General features: G+C 41.3%; 1 protein-coding gene across 1 annotated transcript in view; it reads right to left on the reverse strand.

Annotated features, from left to right (window-relative positions):
* Nucleotides 1-6,588: 6,588 nt before the first annotated feature.
* The window catches only part of npr3 (natriuretic peptide receptor 3), a 46,351-nt gene continuing 31,426 nt past the window's right edge, over nucleotides 6,589-21,513 (reverse strand). The window contains exons 5-8 of the mRNA XM_061768305.1: nucleotides 11,945-12,039; nucleotides 11,741-11,858; nucleotides 11,567-11,651; nucleotides 6,589-7,822 (exon numbers count right to left, since the gene is read on the reverse strand). Coding sequence (XP_061624289.1) covers nucleotides 7,711-7,822; nucleotides 11,567-11,651; nucleotides 11,741-11,858; nucleotides 11,945-12,039 — 410 coding nt within the window. The 3' untranslated portion in view covers nucleotides 6,589-7,710. The remainder of the gene's footprint in view (nucleotides 7,823-11,566; nucleotides 11,652-11,740; nucleotides 11,859-11,944; nucleotides 12,040-21,513) is intronic.

A 21,513-nucleotide genomic window follows, 5' to 3' on the forward strand; every position in this document is an offset into this window, starting at 1 on the left:
TTGGTGGGTGACGGGAGATGAGTCGCCCGTCCAGGACCGTAACCTTCTTAGGAGAGCTGACACGCCAAGCCCTCATGGATTAAATTGTCATTGGCACCAGAGTCAATGAGGGCAGAGACTGGTGTGTTGAGAACGGGACCAAGAATGCATACAGGAAAAGTCACAGAGGAGGGAGAGCTTCGTGGTGAGCTTTTGGCTTGAGAGTGCAGGTGGGAATAAAGTGACCAGGCTGTTCACAATAGATGCATAATTTCGAGTGAATTGGCGCTGTCGTTCCTGGAGATCTAACTGGGTCCTGCCTAATTGCATTGGCCCCTCTGGTCCAGTGGGGGGTGAAGAGGAGGCGGCCGGAGGTTCAGTGTGCGGTGGAGCGGTTGGAGGTGCAGCGTCCATGAGTGGAGCGAAACTACGCGTCCTTGTTCCTCGCTCACGAGCTCTCTCTCGGAGGCGGTCGTTGATTTTGATGGCTAGAGAAATCAGGTTCTCAGAACATGACCAAACTACAAACACGACTTTCAGAAACAACAATGATCTGACACATTCTCAACACACCCAGGGAACTAAATACAAACAAAATGACAAGACAACTAGGCACACTTGGACAAGACACGAGTGGTTGGAGGGAGCTGATTGGTTGACACAAGGTAGAGGGCTGACGAGAACAGGTGCAGACGCAAAAAAAAATCTGTTTCTCACTATCCCACAGTGAGGACAAAACATTTCTCACACTATGGTAAACAGAAACTTACACAAGTGTTACTAGTAGAACAAGTACATAAATACACAACTTAACACTAAAGTAACAATAAAATAAGGTCGACAGTAGATGACACATTTACTGATACTAAAATAACAATAAAAGAAGACTTCTCAGTGTAAATGTAAAAAATAGCAGCAAGAAGTATTTATGTAGTAGTGCAAGACAGTCAGTATTCGCAGCAAAGATTTCTGTTTGATAGAAGTTTGTAAGTGGCATAGTAGTGCAAAGACAGTCATTGTGTGCGTCGGAGGGTTCAGAGTCCATAGTGTTTTCTAGGGGGTTGGCAGAGGGGGGGAAGAGTTTTTAATTTTCCTCACAGCCTAGTGGATGAAGCTAAGGGTACACTGTTAGCCATTCCTGTAAATTCTACAGTTGTTTACTACATACAATACCATAAAGTACTTAAAAGTGATTATATGGTAATTAACTACAGTTTCCAATCCATCAGGGGATTTTGGTTGACGTGAATAGTGAAGTCGTGTGGCTTCCGACATGCATTGTGCCATTAAATGTTGAACTGTTGCCGAAATAAATACGTTAATCCTTAATGTTCTTGAACGATAAGGATTGTTATATGAATCGTGAAGAATGGAATGGGAGATCGACAGGCGGATCCGTGGAGTGTCTGCAGTGATGCAGACTTTGTTGGTCCATTGTGGTGAAGGAGCTAAGCCGAAAGGCGCAGCTCTCAATTTACAATCGATCTACGTTCCTACCTGCACCTAGTGTGTGTGGTCATGAACTGTGGGTCATGACCGAAAGAACAAAATCAGTTATTAAAAAAAATTTGAATACTGTGAAGAAATCAGCCCAAATTTGGCAGGCCATAAATGTTTTAAAGTGAGTGTCACACACTAATCACCTGCTAAACTCAAAGCACCTGCACAGGTTTCCCCAGGTGTCATTAAATTGCTTCACTTTGGTTCAATTGTCTCAGTTGGGTTCAATATGGGGACGACTGCAGACTTGACAATTGTCCAGAAGACCATCATTGATACCCTCCAAAGGATGGGGAAGCCACAAACATTCATAGCTAAGGAGGCTGGCTGTTCACAGAGTGGTGTCCAAGCATATCAATGGAAACACTAGTGGAAGGACAGAACGTGCCAGGAGAAGATGCACCAGCAAAAGAGATGACCGTGGGCTTCAGCGGATTATCAAACAGAGAAGATTCAAGAATCTAGCAGAGGTCCAGAAAGAGTGGAATGAGGCGCAAGTCACAGCTTCAAAGACCACCACATTCAGACGCATCTAGGAGATGGGCTACAACTGTCGGGTTCCTCGGGTCTGAGCCTGAGCCAACGTAGGAAGAGTCTCAACTGGGCCAAGGAGAAGAAAGACTGGACTGTTGGCCAGTGCTCCAAGGGAATATTTTCCGATTAAGTGTTCCTTTCATTCAGGAATCAAGGTCCAAGGGTTTGGAGGAAGACTGGTGAAGAACAGAACCCAAGCTGCTTGAGGTCCAGTGTGAAATATCCACAGTCAGTCATGATTTGGGGTACAATGTCCAGTGCAGGCACTCTGAGGAACTGTATGGAGATGCAGATTTCATGTTCTAGCAGGACCTGGTCCCTGCCCATTCCGCCAGAAGCACCAAAACCTGATTTGATTCCCATGCCATCACAGTGCTTGACTGGCCAGCCAACTAAACCCCATTGAGAATCTGGGTATTATTAAGAGGAAAATGAGGGGCACCAGACCCCAAAACAAAGAAGAACTGAAAGCAAGCATCAAGGAAATCTGGGCTTTCATAGCTCCCAGGCAATTCCACAGGCTGATTGCATCAATGCCACGGCGCATCGAGGCAGTGATAAAAGCAAAGGGATTCCCAACCAAGTGTTGAAGATTAACATATCGTTTTGAAAGTACCATATTTTGATTGATTTAATGTGACCCTCATTTCTTTCTTTTTCTTTTTTAAAAAAACTGAGAAGTAAAATGGTGCTTACTTCACAGTATTCGAATTTTTTTAATTCGTGATTTCGTGGGTTTTATGAGCTGGAAGCCCAAATTATGTAAAAATAAACAAATAAATACTTGAAATTGTTTCAATTGCTGGCCCTGAATCTATAATCTATGGAAGTTTAACTTTTTGAATGGAATTATGGAAATAACCTTTTCCATGAAAACCTTTTCCTGTTTTCCTTGTGTGACTCATCAGCACCACAATTTCGTTATGGTGAGATGAAGCTACATGAGGCATCACAGTAATGGTTCATGTCCACACGAAACCACCTGCTGGCCATGAGTATAATCACAGGCAGCTGTCGCTTACTCACATATGAATTAGGTATAATTATTAATGACATTGTATTACAAAATGTTTGACCAAATGATTTATCAACATAAAGTGTATAATCAATTAGTTTTTAATGTATTCTGTGTGAGCGACATGGTTCGCAACTGGTTAGGACATCTGCCACACAGTTCTGAGCACCCGGGTTTAAATCCAGCCTTGCCTGTGTGGAGTTTGCATGTTCTCCCGTGCCTGCGTGGGTTTTCTCCGGGCACTCCGGTTTCCTCCCACGTCCCAAAAACACGCGTGGTGGGTTGATTGAAGACTCTAAATTGCCCGTAGGTGTGAATGTGTGAGCGAATGGTTGTTTTTTTCTATGTGCCCTGCGATTGGCTGGCGACCAGTTCAGGGTGTACCCCGCCTCTTGCCCAGAGTCAGCTGGGCAATAATGTTTTTCAGTCACTTTAAGCAAACAGAGGCCTGTGAAAGTGCTTGCGAAACCAGGAAAAAGGCACTGCATTTGCTTGTGTCACTTGGACAATGGCGTACAGAATGGGGGAATGTCTTATAATTTTTTTGTCAGGGGTCATGAAATAACACATTTTCTCAAATTACGTTTAACTATATATGTTATTATTAATAATTATTCATAGTCATTATTATTGAAGACATTGATCATGTTAATTATTTCCCACTATTTATTAACAATGATTTTGGAATCAGATGAAGATCAAAACTCAATACTTCATTCTTTAAAATCCCGACAAGTGTAGGAAATCACAATGTCCCATTTTCAGCGACACTAACAATTTGCTGACGAATCATGAACTATGTTGCACCGTGTTTTTACGAATATATTATGAGCTCCGTGTGAGTTCTGAGGTGTAATTTGACACTGCAACTCCGAGTGAGTCTTGCAGGTGTCCATCTGTGAGACGTGTTCTCTCTTTGTTTTTGATGAAGTTCATGTCAGATTCACACAGATAGGTTGATCCAAACACGCTGGCAACCTTCATAGCTACTATACATACACCACTGTACATTTTTGTGTCAACACGATGCCAAAGGTTTGGTGCCGCCTGACAGGCTCGGAGGTTCAGGTCATTTTGCAATGTTACAGTTTCAGTCTCCACCTGTCCAGCATCCAAGATGAACGTTGCACGCAGTTGCTCAGTAATGTACAGTATGTTGTGTCCACGTTCATTAAAGGGTTGCAAATGAACAACTCACAAGGTTCAAGCTGGCATAAGTCACAAAACCTGTTCTCAAACTTTTGCCCAAGTCTATTTATGACTTGAGAGTACTTTTCCACAACTTTGTCAGAAGTCTGAATAGCACCATCTGCACCTTTTCTCTTTATGAATTCATTCATTTACAGTGGTAAATATAGTTCGTTGTCCCATTCACTCTGAAAGTTGTGTGTTTTGTCTGACATGTTTTTTGGGGGTGTTATCTCAATGTCATTCTCTCCAGGAACGGTCACGCGCTACAATATGACCTTTGAACTCGACTGTTTTGTTTTGTTTTTTTAATATTTTCCAAATTTAAAAAGAATAGCAACACAAATGCTAGATGCATTTTTTAATAAAAAATAGCGACACACACAAAAATAAGAAGCATCGCACTGGTGAACTATTTTTAGAACAGGCTCGGGGGTGACTCACCGGGTCCCACGGGCACCGCGTTGGTGACCCCTGGTCTACAGTATATCTGCCCTGCGATTGGCTGGCGACCATTTTGTGGGGCTGTACACCGCGTTCTCGCCCAAAGTCAGCTGGTATTGTCTCTAGCACAGTTATGTCCAACTAATTTTTGTCGCGGGCCACATTGTAGTCACGGTTTCCTCAGAGGGCCGTTGACTGTGAAACCATATAAATGTTTAGTCACTTCATCATTATTACATCCACACAACAAATTGATGGATACCTAGTTTTGAAATCAGAAGTCAAGGATAAAAGTTTGTTCAACTATTGTTCAAGTTACTGTAAACAGAAAATGCTCGCAATGTCTCAACGATACTATTTACTGTTGTTATTTCATGAGAATTTGAGCAAGAATCATGGAAGTGGACACAGATGATTTGCTTTCGCGGGCCACATGAAATGACTTGGCGGGCCGGATTTGGCCCCCGGGCCTTGGGTTTGACACCAGTGCTCCAGCACACCTGCAAGTAGTACAGGTAATGGGTGGCTGAATTAACGCATGGGTGGGGAACTAATTTCAGTCGGGGGCCACATTGTAGATATAGTTTCCTTCAGAGGGCCATTATGACTGTGAAATCATATAAATGTATGATCGTCTCATTGTTACATTAAAAAAAATGAATGAACATCTAGTTTTGAAATTATGGTTCCCTTCATTTTAAAAAGGGATTTGGTAACAACAACAAAAAATGGTTGTAATGTCTCAATGTTATGAAAAGTGATGTACAATGTACCATTTTGGTCCAGATTTTAGTTAGAAACATGAAGTCGACGTACATGATTTGCCCTGCCCCCAAACAAAATCAGGCGAAAGAAGTCAACAATTCAGCACAAGATTGTTTTCAGTCGTTTCACATTTTCAGCAGTTACCTTCAAAAATATTTAATGATAAGATTGAAAATTCATGATTCTTTTAAATTCCTTTCAATTTTAAAACGCTGGTCTGGGCTTCGTGTTGGTTTTCTTTTTTTTTTATATATCCAATAATGTTCATGATTTCTCAGTCAAAACTGCTGAATTTGCATATTTCCTGTTCAAATAAAAGTCAGGGAAACGAGAAGTGCGGCGGCGAGCAGCTGCAATCCCTCACCAACAGGGTTGCCGTTGGCAAGCGCTTGTTTCTCTCTCTTCACGTTGCCACGCATTTGTTTCCCCCAGAAACTATTAATATGCACTGCTATTTTCTACAGTCAATGTAATGTATTTCATATTTGCCTCTTACAAAGTTTTGCTGATTGCATAAAATGGCGGATAAAGCATGAGATGAGGCTCATAAGGACCAACTTCTCATAACAACTGATTAATAAAAATTGCTTTCATTTCAAGCATTTCATTTTCATTTGGTCATGATCAGTTCGGCTGTTCACCTCTCCCTTCTCATGCCTGCAATGCAATAGTCCATCTTGTGATTGGGCATGTGCAGACTTTATTTAGGAAGACGATAGAAATTTGTTGGCGCAGTTGTGAGGACATTGAAGTGCCACCTGCAATCCGTGCATTCGAAACCTTTTGCTCCAAAAAGAAAGCCAAACTTGGACAATATCATATCTAACCTTAAAATGTTCTCAAAACTGGACTACTGGTTGAAACCGAATCTAATTAATAACGCTGAAGATTAAAGAGCTGCTTCGAACATGAGGTCCGAAAATACCAGTTTACCGGTTTTTAATAATAGGCTGCTAATTTAATGGCAAATACACTACTCTGTTTGGTCATATATTAATTTGCAAATTGGACTCTAATGTCACTCAGTGCCTTACCAGCCATGAACCGCAGTCTCTGGTATTCACTTATTTGAGTTAAGTCGACATGCAAGCACAACTGAGATTCCATTTAGCACAACTATTTCTCTTGCGAACACGAACTACAAATTTAAAGAGTTATAGGAGCAACATTATAATGATTTATTTCACAATTTAAAACATTTCTCTGGTGTGTGTGTGTGTGCGTAACATGAACCTGTTGAAATACCACAACTATGAAGAATTATGTCACACTTCTCAATACCATTTCAGTTTAGACCCAAATTGAAATGAGTTCTTTCTTTTTTTTCTGCAATTGTCCTTTTCATGCTGTTATTGGAGACCCTCGAGAACCCCTCCCAGTTGCAGCCCGAGTAGGCGAAAGTGGATTTACCCCTGCTCTGCTTGGAAGATCTTCAACCAGCCTAGCTGCCAAGTCATGGGCAGGGAAACCCAGCGTGGGGGCAGTGTACTGGTAATGTTAATGAGCAGAATTGGGGCGTCACAATTTTCGAAAATGTATGTATGATTTGCTCACCGATGCATTTTGGGAAATGGACTGCTTTTAAAAAGATAAACTTGAGCAGGCATTCTGTATGCAAGCAATTCAAATATGGAATTGAAAATATATGTTCCCTTTAAATAACAATGTTGACACTATACATATACTGTATAAACTTACATATGTATTGTGCCTATTAGCTAACAAATATGTTTTTTTTAAAAAAGTTTTATGCCACAACGTCCCTAAATAAACAGCAGATACATTTGATATCTTAAGAAATGTATCTCTTTTGCATTTTGTTGGCTCTCAAGTCATTATTTGACATTAATCAATACCACCGCACGGCATCACGTGACTTCTCTTTTTCATAACATTGACAGCTTCACTCAACCCAACGAAACTAGTTCGGGACAATGCGGCATAATATGTACTGTATGTAATTCATTATTTACAGCCATAACGACCATTTTTATACAGTGTACAGTATAACTGACAAAAACAAATCTTTATAAAAGTCCTCCAGAATAAAATGGACACCCATACAAATCTTTACCTGTGAAGAGAAATATCCAAGTGGTGCTTTGAGACAGTTACAGTTGTCCTGAGTTATAATATGTTTTAAAGTGAAACATTTAACAGTTAAAAACAACAACACCCAAAAAAAAAATCATTTCATTTCGAAAAGCATTTCCCCACTGACAGTGATGATAATCTCCAGCCACAGAGATGTAAGTTTGTGGCAACAGTTTTGCTGCTGTTGCAGACTAAGCAGCTGACAAGTTTGATCTGATGGAGTCCTCTCGTAACTGGCGGTGCTTCCTGGTGGTACACTCTTCACTGTGTGCTCGACGCTCAATGGTAATCCTGTATTTTTTTCTGCAAAAGAGTAAATCGTATTAGAGGAGCCTTGCTTTGTTTATCTGTTGCTAAAATTCAATAAAATTCAAATATGAATATACCGTATATATTTAGGGATGTTCCGATACCAGAATTGGTATTGGTGTCCATACTGTCCATGTCTGTACTCGTAAAAATGCTCTTATACTAGTACAACAATACCATTTCACCAGCCTGACATATACAGCGGCTGAAATAAGTACTGTATTTAACACGTCCCCATTTTTCTCATTAAATATATTTCCACAGGTGCTATTGAAATTTTACCAGATGTTGGGAACAAGCCAAGTAATCCATACATACAAAGAAAGTAGAACAAATAAGATCAGAAATTAAGTTGTGTGTAATAATGTGAAATGACACAGGGAAAAAGTACTGAACACACCAACTGGTATTTATTTCATACTTTGTACAAAAGCCTTTGTTCGCAACGACAGCTTTAAGACACCTCCTGTATGGAGAAACTAGTCTCGTGGATTGGTCTGGTGTGATTCTGGCTCATTACTCCACACAAGCAGTTTTCAAATCTTGAAGGTTCCGTGGGCTTCTTTTCTGGACCTTGAGTTTCACTTCTTTCCATAGATTTTCGATGGATTCAAGTCAGGGGATTGGCTGGGCCATTCTAGCAGCTTTATTTTTTTTCTTTGAAAGCAATTGAGAGTTTCCTTGGCAGGATGTTTTGGATCATTATCCTGCTGAAATGTCCACCCTTGTTTCATTTTCATCATCCTCGTAGAGGGCAGCAGATTTTTGTCAACAATGTCTCTGTACATTTGCCCACTGTTCCTTCCTTCAATAATGTGAAGTTTACCGGTACCATTTGCTGATAAGCAGCCCCACACACCATCATGTTCCCACCTCCGAACTTCACTGTTGGTATGGTGCTTTTAGGGTGATGTGCAGTGCCATTTCTCCTCCAAATGTGGTGTGCATTATGGCATCCAAACAGTTCAGTTTTGCTCTCAACAGACTAGACTATATTCTCCCAGTATTTAACTGGCTTGTCCAAATGTTGTTCAGCAAACTTTAAACAAGCTTTGACATGCTTTTTGTTCAGCAATGAGGTCTTGCGTGGTGAGCATGCATACAGGCCATGGCGGCAGAGTACATTACTCACTGTTTTCCTTTTAACAATACCTGCTAATTTCAGGTCTTTTTGAAGCTCTCCACAAGTGCTCCTTGGCTCTTGGACAACTCTTCTGATTATTCATTGCACTCCTCTATCAGAAATCTTGCAAGGAGCACCTGATCGAGGCACATTTATGGTGGTATGATTGGCTTTCCACTTACGTATTATGGCCCCAACCGTGCTCAGTGGAACATTCAGAAGCTTAGATATGCACCTGTAACCAATGCCATCGTATGTTTTAGAACAATTAGTTTGCGATGGTCTTGAGACAGCTCTTTCCTCCTACCCATCATGATATGTATCTTGACTCACACCTTGGCAATAAGACCTTTTTGTAGGTCACCAATTAGAACTGATAGCTGACAGCTGATATTCATTTGCACTGACACGGGGCTGGATTGCTGTTTGATAATTGATAGATTTTACATGTTGTTTTGGCTTTCCATGCTTTTTTTCACCTCCTTTTTTCATGTGTTCAATACTTTTTCCCTGTGTCGTTTCACGTTTTCACACACAACTTAATTTCTGAGATTATTTGTTCTACGTTCTTTGTATGTATGGATTACTTGGGTTGTTCCCAACATCTGGTGAAATTTTCAGGTCAATAGCACCTTTGGAAGTATCTTTCGTGAGATTTGTGTTAAATACTTATTTCAGCTACTGTAAGTGGAGAGGCCCCCGGTGGGCACAACCGAAGACCACACCTTTTTTGTTCCTCCTGTCTTGCAACGAAGTCCTGAATACGTGACTTGTGAGCCCAAACTAGAGAAACGAGTGCTTTATGGCGGCAGGAGGCTCCATTCACTTGACAACAAGCAGCACTTTGGCTGATATAATTAGTAAATATTCTTAAAAAATGAGGCCTCAAGCTGTGCATTGCCATTACCAGTTGGCGTTCAAAACTAACTATAAAACAAAGAGAATGATATGTTGTGTATTTGAAACAACCACAGCTGCAATCAAGCATACGATGGAAAACAACAGACCGCCACACAATTCACAACACAAACATACAATACGATAACTCCAGCAAGGTGTCTAAAACAATTTGAAATTGTGGAACATATACATATTACGCCAGAGAATCACGGAGATGCAGTACGTCTACAGAAGACGCGAGGTGGAGAGAGAGAGAGAATACACGCACATGTATTGGTTTGTATACGACAGCAAGTATACAGTAGTTGTGTTACATGAACTGGTGTAAGAGTTTTACAAATTTCATCTATAGCTTTAAGGTACCTTCATGTGATTTAATGAGCGAGTGTCGGAATGTTATTGGATGATGGAGATGGGAGGTGGGTTCTTTGCAATTGAGGACGGCAGGGTGAGTGAGTGAGTGAGCGAGCGAGCTTGTGTTGGAGGCGTACACGGCGAGTTGAGACTGAAAAAAAATTACGTCATCGACTCGTCGACATTGATTTGACTATAATCACCTTAGTGTCGACTACAAAAAAATCTGACGTCCTTCATCCCTGAACATTCACAAGAACTTTATTCATCTTAGAAGTTGTGAGATACGACACACACCGACATTACGACAATTTATGCCAATAAGGATGCTACAAGCATGTGGAAATATTTTACAAACGATGAGACTGGCAGTAGGTCTATCCTTAAATACAGTACATTAAAAGGACAAGTGAACTTGAAACAGAGAAATGCTTTAAGTTTTGGAGACAATGCTATGCTATCGAACGCAAGATAAGCCTGACCGGCACACATGCCAACATCGCGAAACTTGTGTGTACGACACTGAAAGAGACACCTGTGTCGCTTTTTCACACTGATGTCAGTGTGAATGGCCGTATGAATGCAATCGGCGTGTGAAGATATTTGACCAATAATGAAACTGGAAGAAAGTCTATCCTCAAATACAACAAAAAGTCAGATAGAAACACTGAAAGAGATTTGTATTTTTTTCTGACAAAACACACTACGCAGGCTCAAGCACGGCCGCGACCTCAGGATGAAACCGTTTACGATTTATCAATAAAGCGTGAGAAAATTTCAAACGGTTAGTATTACAATTCAGAATTGTAATTTTCGTGAAAACCAATTTAGTTTTTCGGAGAAGAAACCACTCTGAATCTTTTCATTGATGCGGTATGTGCACAGTTAGCACAACAAAATGAAGCAATAGCTTTAGCAGAAAAACAGGACGAAGGGAGGTGTTATTGTTCCCACCATGCTCGAAAATCATTGTGTGGACATAACTGCAGATGGCATATTATATATAATATATGACAGATTAGACCATTGATTTACCTTTTCGGTTTAGCATGCTAGTGTCTTCTTTTCACTTTGCGAATAAAGATAACGTTCGAGTTGTGCTTTTAAAGTGGACTCAGCTATTTGCTGCTGTGTTGTAGCCTGTTATCAACAAATGTCAGTTTTACTACTTTTGGTGATTATTTGTACTGCTTTACTTGCTATTTCATGATAAATGTCTTGTTTAAAATATTTTAAAGAGGAGTATAAACTAATTTTAGTTATTTTCTATTTTGACTAACTATTTAAAATTTTTGTAAGGGCCCCAGCACTTTTGCCCTTATTGTCTGCTGAGGCGTCACAACAGGTTAACCTGTAATTACCTGAAAAAATAGAATGCTGCAAGCATTGCGGTTCCAAGAACAGCTCCCACTATGACTCCAGTCAAAGCTGACACTCCTATTCCACCTGGTTAGAAGAACAATAATTGGCCACACCATGTTACATACATACAAGTTCACAAAAATATGGCAGCCAGTGAGGTAGTGTTTCTTTACATGATGTGTCTGATATCTCCGTTTGTGTTATCTGGACTCCTTGCAGAGTGAAATGGTCACAGTTGAAGGCTGACAGCAGTTGAAAGCTTCCATTCACACCAAAGTAATTGGCCACGACCTGAAATTACGTGATAGAAATTTTACAGGCACACATACTGATTTCAAACCTGCAAAATTTAGTTTTTATTTGATTTTGTGTCTTACCTCATATGTTCCTGTATTAACATTGGTCATTGCCATCAAAGAGAAATCTCCATTTCTGTCACCATTGACGTCCATGGATACCTGGCCAGCGATTCCTGTGCACCACAATAAAAACAATCTACATTTGAGGTTGATGACTACACACATTTAGATGTTAGGGGTGTCCCGATCCGATCTTTGAGATTGGAAATTGGTCCTACGTCAGTAAAACAACGAGTATCGGATTGGATCCGACTGGATCTAAAATCTCAGATTCTACCACTCTTAAAAAAGCAGTCCATTCCATTCTCTGCTCTAGCACTTTTATCCAGCAGCGCCCGGACGGCTTGCAGATCCCACAATAGGTTGCTAAGGTGCTAATATACGGTACGTTCGGAAATTCTGACGCTCTCAGTGCGCTCTAAGAGTGCAGCGTTCAGAGAGGCAGGGTGCACTGCATTTTCTATGAATTTACCAACGAGCTTGTTGGCCACTGGCAGAGCTACGTCAGTGCGTCCGGCATACTGAATGTGTCGGTTTTGCCTGTAAACATCTCGTCCTGCCTGTAAACTCCAGCCGCTCTTCCTCCTCACTCAGAGCAGTGGGAGTGTGCTCCAGCACTCCCAAAGTGTGGCGCTCTGAATCGCCGAACGGCAGACTCCAACAACGGTCTGACTTTCCGAACATTCCAGAGTGTCGCGAGCGCGCTTGGAGTGAATTTCCGAACATACCCATAGTAGCAAGGAGTAAGACTGAATATTGCTTGCTTAAAGTCGTTTAGTGACACTCCGGTTTAAGTTATTTGTAAAACTAAACTCACATAACAAAATAATTACACCTATTCAATCTTAAAAAAAATCACAGCCTTCGTTTCATTCTTCGTTTTTGTTCACAAAAATCGCTAGCTCAAAGCTAACACATGATGAATGAAAAACACCATTGACAAGCTAACGCAAATTAGCATTGCACTTGCGGTACTTCCATCCATTTTCTGCACCGCTTCTCCTCACTAGGGTCGCGGGCGTGCTGGAGCCTATCCCCGCTATCTTCGGGCGAGAGGCTGGGTACACCCTGAACTGGTCGCCAGACAATCGCAGGGCACATATAAACAAACAACCACTCGCACTCATTCACACCTACGGGCAATTTCGAGTCTTCAATCAACCTACCATGCATGTTACCATGCATGTTTTTGGGATGTGGGAGGAAACTGCAGTATCCAGAGAAAACCCATGCAGGCATGGGGAAAACATGCAAATTCCACAGAGGCGAGGCCGGGATTTGAACCCTGGTTCTCAGAATTGTGAGGTGGATCTGCTAACCAGTCGTCCACCATGCCACCACTTTGCGGCACTTATCTCTCTCAAAATAATGAATATTGGTACACAAACGCTGTATAACCACATGCAAACAGGCGATATAACAATAAACGCTCTGCAAATATTCTTCAAACTCGAAACGAGAAAACGAGTTACAAGAACAATATTCGTGACTTCTATTTTCTTTGTTACCGCAAGTGTGTCTCTCACTGCGTGCACCACACTGCCCCTCAGAGGTCAAATTGTGCAAAGCAGGAACAGGAATAGTCAATAAAACTAAACCGCAGTTGCGTCAAGAAGTTCAAAAGTGTATTGGAGCACATGTGGAGAAAGCGCATGTTCGCACCATATACTATAAACTATAATTGAAATGAACTTTATTTATTTTGCACTTTAAAAATATAACTTGTATTTATTATTTGAGATTATTTTTCATGGTTTTCTAATTTAATTTTAATGTTTAAATTAAGCAGTGGTTATGTTGCAATTTAAATATATATTTTTGTTATTGGTTTTATTTTTCAGGATTTCTTAATATAATTTTTATTTATTTTATTCAACTGTAGGACATTCTTACTTTTAAAGTTACGTCATGTAACCCATTGGTTAATAATAAATGGGTCAGTTTTTCTCATACCTACTGTTGCTGATTATTGTTCTCTGTTTTAGTAATATCACTTCATCGAGCCTTTTCTAAAGTTCCATACGACAAAATAAGTAGAGAAAAGTAAAGTAAGGACCGCTCTGCACTCTCAGAAGTGTCCTCGAGGTTGCATGGGAATTCGCCTAACCTCTCTACATGTGTTTTGTGGATTTGGTGAAGGTGTTCGACCGTGTCCCTCAGGGAGTACTGTGTTGGGTGCTCTGGCAATATGGGGTACCGAACCCCCTAATAAGGGCTGTTCGGTCCCTGTAGGACCGGTATCAGAGTTTGGTCCGCATTGCCGGCAATAAGTCAAATACATTTCCAGTGAAAGTTGGACTCCACCAAGGCTGCCCCTTGTCACCAATTCTGTTCATTACCTTTATGCAACCGTGGACGGTTGCTACAGCGAAGGGCAAGAAAAAAAGGTTCCGAGTCAATGTAAAACATTGACATCAGACTTACAAATAGATTTGAGCCACAAACAAGACCCTGGCCAAGAATCCTCATCCCCCACCACCACTGAACGGTATGAAACTAAATCATACAAGAAAAAAACGGCACCCCAAACGTTAATAGTTGGTGATGGAGCTGTGAAGGATGTGAAGCATTTTTGCAGTGAGAAGAACACCAAAGTACTGTGTTTTACCAATGACTAAAACAATTCCTGGAGATCACTAATCAGCACCCAACTGTGAAATCTGTCATTATACACACAGGGGCCCTGGGTGTTGTCAAGCAGCAATCAGAGGTACTGAAGCGAGATTTCATTGAGCTCCTAACAAAAGTGCAATGTTTGGATGCGGAGGTTTTCATAAATGGACCTCTCCCAATGGTACGAGTTGGAGATGAATGTTTCAGTAGGCTCAGTCAAATAAGTAAGTGGCTCAAAGAAGTGTGTACTGCACTATCCATGAATTTCATTGACAATTTCCGCTTTTTTTGGGAGCGCATCTTTACAAGGAAGACAGTTTCTGTTTAAATAGACAGGGGGTTAAGTTATTGGCTGCCAACATTTTTTACTGTGTACGTCACGCAGCGACCCGAAAGGAAAACACTGGCTTTGTTGACACGGCTGAAGGGCAAAAAGATGCAGTTGTTCCCAAACTATCGGATGAACAAGAGATAAGGCGACACGAGGCGCAGATGGATTTGTCAGTATCACTCAACCAATCGGAGGAACGAAATGAGATGAGGCAGCACTTTCAATCTCCCACACCCCTCCCTGCCCCATTGGAGCAAAGCCCAATGCAAAACTCACTCTCTACTAGCCTAAATGCTATGTTAGGTCTGACGGACAGGGTGAACGCTATTGTCAATATTGGAGTCCAGCCCACACCACGGCAAGCTCTTCCTCCCATCCCTCCTGACCTGAAACCACCATCCACTAAGATGCGACAAGCCCCTCCTCCACCCAAGAAGAATCTTATTTGCAAATCTGACTGATATCTGCGGGGTGTTTTCCAGAATAAGTCAGACCCCGATGGAGATCCTACATTTTTCATCCCTGTAATTACAAGGGACAGAAAGTTGGTCAAAGGAATATGACACCAAAAAACTAGAACTAACAAACTTAGTGAGGATAAAATGTGAATCTTTCAAACCATTGTCTCCAGTTATCTCTGCGAGATAAGCTCTTTTCAATATCAGGTCACTGGGTAATAAATCAGTGTTAATTAATGACATCTTTACAAACTATGATGTGGACATTTTGTTACTAATTGAAACGTGGTTAACAGAAAGTAGCTGGAATACCATTTTAAATGAGGCAACACCAGTACATTTTTATTTTATGAACAGGTGTCAAAAAGGGAAAAAGGGCGGTGAAATTGCAGTTATTTTTAAGTCATTATTTTAGTGTAAAGAAGTTATACTGGGTAATTTTAGCTGTTTTGAAGATCTCGGTTTTTTAGTTAAAGGTGACCCAAAGGTTATTGTTTTAATAATTTATCGACCTCCAAGATACAATAGAACATTTATGGAGGATTTTTCACAACTACTGTCATTTATTTGTACTGACTACAACTATTTTGTCATTAAGGGAGACTTTAACGTTCATGTTGACAATAACATGGGGAAAAAAAATCTCTGCTATACTAGACACATTTGACCGTTCCCAACATATTAAGAGTGCAACCCACACTCAAGGTCACATCTTAGACCTGGTCATCTCTAAGGATGTTCAAATTCTATCAAATGACATTAAGGATAGGACTATTTCTGACCATTTTTGTGTATTTTATGAATTACAGATTCTTCCAAAAGTTCAGACAACCTCTGTCTATGAAGAAAAAGGTACATAAATGTTACTAAGTTTATGGTTACCATAGCTGTGCCACAAACTGTGAATGCTGAGACAGTTGATGAACTTTTGGATAATTTCACCTGGAAAATCTCAAATGTCATGAATCCTGTCGCTCCTATTAAAACAAACACAATTAAGACAATCTTGAGGCGACCTAGAACACCGTGGTGGAGCACTATGATGGTAAAGACCTCTAAATCAAAGTGTAGGAAAGCAGAACAAAAGTGGAGAAAAACTAAACTCCAAATTGACGATGACCTCTACAGACAAAGTATTTGTAATTTTAACCAAGAGTTAGTCAGGGCTAGACAGCAACACTTTTCTGAAATCATCAGTCAGAACTTCAACAATCCTCGAAGTCTGCTGTAGTTGACAAGCTCACCCCCCGAATCAGATAACTCCAGACTCCTAACAGCTGATAAATGCAATGGATTTGCTTGTTATTTAGTGAAGCGATACAATCCATCAGGTTGTTAGTGAGGATAAAATGTGAATCTTTCAAACCATTGTCTCCAGTTATCTCTGCGAGATAAGCTCTATGACACTCATATATCAAATGAAGTTATGGGAAAGAGTAGTGGAGGCTAGACTCAGGACAGAAGTGAGTATTTGCGATCAACAGTATAATTTCATGCCTAGAAAGAGTACCACAGATGAATTATTTGCTTTGAGGATGTTAATGGAAAAGTACAGAGAAGGTCAGAAGGAGCTGCATTGTCTTTGTAGATCTAGAGAAAGCCTATGACAGAGTACCCAGAGAGGAACTGTGGTACTGCATGCGGAAGTCTGACGTGGCAGAGAAGTATGTTAGAATAATACAGGACATGTACGAGGGCAGCAGAACAGTGGTGAGGTGTGCTGTAGGTGTCAGACGAATTTAAGGTGGAGGTGGGACTGCATCAGGGATCAGCCCTGAGCCCCTTCCTTTTTGCAGTGGTGATGGATAGGCTGACAGATGAGGTTAGACTGGAATCCCCGTGGACCATGATGTTTGCAGATGACATTGTGATCTACAGTGGGAGCAGGTGGAGGAACAGTGAGAAAGATGGAGGCATGCACTGGAAAGCAGAGGAATGAAGATTAGCCGAAGTAAGACAGAATATATGTGCATGAATGAGAGTGGTGGTGGGCGAAGAGTGAGGCTACAGGTAGAAGAGATAGCAAGGGTGGAGGACTTTAGATACTTGGGGTCAACCATCCAGAGCAATGGTGAGTGTGGTCAGGAAGTGAAGAAACGGGTCCAAGCAGGTTGGAACGGGTGAAGGAAGGTGTCAAGTGCGTTATGTGACAGAAGAGTCTCTGCGAGGATGAAGGGCAAAGTTTATAAGTGTACGGATTAGAAAGAGTGGCACTGAAGAGACAACAGGAAGCAGACCTGGAGTTGGCAGAAATTAAGATGTATAGGTTCGCTCTCGGAGTGACCAGGTTGGATAAAATTAGAAATGAGCTCATCAGAGGGACAGCCAAGGTTCGTTGTTTTGGAGACAAAGTTAGAGAGAGCAGACTTCAATGGTTTGGACACGTCCAGAGGAGAAATTGTGAGTATATTGGTAGAAGGATGATGAGGATGGAGCTGCCAGGCAAGAGAGCTAGAGGAAGACCAAAGAGAAGGTTGATGGATGTCGTGAGAGAAGACATGAGGGCAGTTGGTGTTCGAGAGGAGGATGCAGGAGATAGGCTTACATGGAAAAGGATGACGCGCTGTGGCGACCCCTAAAGGGACAAGCCCAAAGGAAAAGAAGAAGAAGAATACAATTCATCAGGTTAAATATCAGCAGAAATCAGCAAAATGATAAAAATTATACTACATCTGAAGCCACCCAGGAAAAACTCTATTACCATGTCAGAATTTGATACAGTTGACCAAAAAACTGTAGAGAAAACGGCTCAGCAGCTGAAACCATCAACGAGCTGCCTTGATTCAATACCATCTGACTTTTTCAAAGCTATTGCATAGTCTGTGCTAGCTGATTTGCAGCAAATAATCAATTGCTCTCTTCAGTCAGAGAAGTTTCCTAAAGCTCTTAAAGTAGCTGCCATTAAGCCTCTTCCAAAAAATAGAATGGTGGACATTTCCATGTTAGCAAGCTATAGACCCAGCTCAAATCTCCCTGTTGAGAAAGTTCGTTTTAATCAACTCAGCAATTTCTTGAACTTAAATTGACTTTTTGACAAATTTCAATCAGGTTTCCGAAGTCATCACAGTACAGAAGCTGCTCTTTTCAAAGTGCTATATGATATAAGGTTGAATACTGACTCGGGAAAGGTGTCAATTCTGGTCTTGTTGGACCTCAGTGAGGCTTTTGATACGGTTGATCATAATATACTGCTGAACAGGTTGGAAACGTGGGTAGGACTAAATGGAACAGTCCTTAAATGGTTCAGGACATACCTGGAGGAAAAGAGGTATTTTGTAACCATTGGAAGTGTTCAATCTCATCGAATGGCAATGACCTCTTGGGTCCCTCAGTGTTCAGTTCTTGGACCCCTCCTTTTCAGCTATATGCTACCCTTAGGTCAAATTCACTAGAACTTTAATTTTGACGATCCTAGCTATGCAGATGACACACAGTTATATCTGGCATGTGTCTCCAGATGACGACAGTTCAATTGAGGTGTTGTGTCACTGTCTAAAACAGATAAATAACTGAATGAGCCAAAATCTTCTTCAATTAAACCACAATAAAACTGAGATAATTGTTTTTGGCAATAAAGAAAATAGGATTGCTGTTAGTAAATACCTGGAGTCACTCTTTTTGAAAACCAAAGACCAAGTCCGAAACCTTGGTGTTCTGATAGATTCCGACCTGACTTTCAACAGTCATATCAAATCAATTACTACAACTGCCTCCTACCATCTGAACAACATCCAGAGTGAAGGCTTGCATGTGTCAAGCAGAGCAGGATACGCTCATCCATGCTTTTATCTCAAGTAGACTTGACTATTGCAATGGTCTTCTGACTGGACTCCCCAAAAATAGTATTAAACAGCTGCAGCTCGTTCAGAATGCTGCAGCTCGGGTTTTGACCAGAACAAAGAGGTCAGAGCATATTACTCCAATTCTAAAGTCTTTACACTGGCTTTCAGTCAGCTTTAGAATCGATTTTAAAGTTCTGCTACTGGTTTGTTCATCACGAAATGGTTTAGGTCCTGAATGCATGAAAGAAATGTGAAAGAGATATAAACCTAGTAGGCCTCTGAGATCGACAGACTCAGTTCAAATAGTCCAAAGCAAACATAGTGAAGCATCATTTAGCTATTATGCTGCACACAGATGGAATAAGTTGCCAACGGATGTGACGTCAAGTGTAAATGTTTTAAAGTCCAGGTTAAAAACTCTTCTTTTTTCTTGCACTGTACGCTGTTTTAATTGTACTTTTATTTATTTTTTCTCTTCTTCATAAGCTTTTAATCATTTAAAGCACATTGAGTTACCTGGTGTATGAAATGCGCTATACAAATACATTTGCTTTGCTTTATGGACAAAATTTCTCGGCGCAGCTGAGGTGTTGAGGGGGGTCCAGTTTGGTGGCCTCAGCATTCCGTCTCTGCTTTTTGCAGATGATGTGGTTCTGATGGCTTCATCAAGCAGTGACCTTCAGCTCTCACTGGAGCGGTTCGCAGCCGAGTGTGAAGCGGATGGGATGAAAATCAGAACCTCCAGATCTGAGACCATGGTCTTCAGTCGGAAAAGGGTGGAGTGCCTTCTCCAGGTCGGGGATGAGAACCTGCCCCAAGTGAAGGTGTTCAAATATATTGGGGTCTTGTTAACAAGTGAGGGAAGAATGGAACGGGAGATTGACAGGCGGACCGGTGCAGTGTCTGCAGTGATGCGGACTTTGTATCGGTCCGTTGTGGTGAAGAAGGAGCTATGCCGAAAGGCGAAGCGCTCTCTCTATTTACCGGTCGATCAATGGATGAATGAATGGATGGATGGATTATTTCTGATATCGGCTGGTACCGATATCGGTATCGGCCCAAATTCAAGGCTGCAATATCGGAAGTGAAAAAGTTGGATCGGGACATCCCTATAAGATATACTGGTGCTTATCTCCAACTCTTTTCCGGTACATTCCTCTGGGAGTATGGTAGCTTTTCTCACAAGAATTATGTAATATGGTTTGTAAACGTCTTTGGATAATTTGTCTTAAATGAAAGTTAAATGTCATTGTGGGATGGTAAAATAATGATCATTGAGGTCAAGGTAGGAGGCCAAGAAATTCAGATTTTCAAAATCAGGCTCTTTCATGATGTTAGCAACAGCTAAATCGCCATTATCAACAATTTTATGAAATTCTAACTTTACACACCTGAACTATCATTAAAATTTTCACTGGAAAGATCGATATCACCATGTAATCTGAGACTAATTGCTAATGTAAACAATTGTAGCACCAGTTTTGTTAATTTATATTCTCAACACCGAGCTGTGGACTCCCTTCTATCTCTGTGAACCCCCCCAAATTACCATGACCCTCCACTCAGTCTCCACGGCAACCTTCACAATTGCTGTCTGGCATCCTATAACGGATCTTTAACCTAAGTCTGATGAAAGTTGCCGTTGCTATGGAAAACCTCTTGAATAGTGTCAAAGAAAGCCACCTCATCTGGCTTCAATGACTACAACCTGTTGCGCTGACGTAACGTCATGAACATAATGGAGAGACTGGTTCTAGCCCATCTATGAAAAGGTGAAACACGCCCTAGACCCTCTGCATGCTGCCACCTCACTGATGCATCGTGCTCACTCACACCTGGATCATAGTGGAGGTACTGTGAGAGTTAGGTTCTTTGAGTTCTCTATTGCCTTCAATACCATAAAACCTTTTCTGCTGGGTGGGAAGCTGCTTCAGACTGGTGTCTCATCATCCAGCATCTACTGGATCACTGACTACCTATCAAACAGGCCCCAGTTTGTGCGTTTGGGGAGCAGCCTGTCGGATGTGGTGATCGGGGATGTTGGAGCACGACATTTACCATCTACTGTACTTTGTTGTTGTCTGCTTGGGGAGCAGTATCAGTGCCAGGTAGGGCTGAACAATTTATCATTTTTAGATCGAAACCGTGATTTCAGACAAAACGATCATGTGATCGCCAAAGCTGCATTTTTTTCCTTTTCTTTATTTACAGCGCTCCCATTTGTCAACTATAGTATCCCGCTTGCCAATCAGAAACGGCCTGCTGCTGGTGAACAGGTCATGTGAACCAGTCTAGTCCGAGCTGCTTACAGTGCTTCGCAGCGAGCCGCTCAGATAACTTGCTAAGAGTCCATACCAGCTACAGTGGGTACGGAAAGTATTCCGACACCCTTAAATTTTTCAC

The sequence above is a fragment of the Phyllopteryx taeniolatus genome, chromosome 3 (genome assembly GCF_024500385.1).
Source record: "Phyllopteryx taeniolatus isolate TA_2022b chromosome 3, UOR_Ptae_1.2, whole genome shotgun sequence".
Lineage (NCBI taxonomy): Eukaryota > Metazoa > Chordata > Actinopteri > Syngnathiformes > Syngnathidae > Phyllopteryx > Phyllopteryx taeniolatus.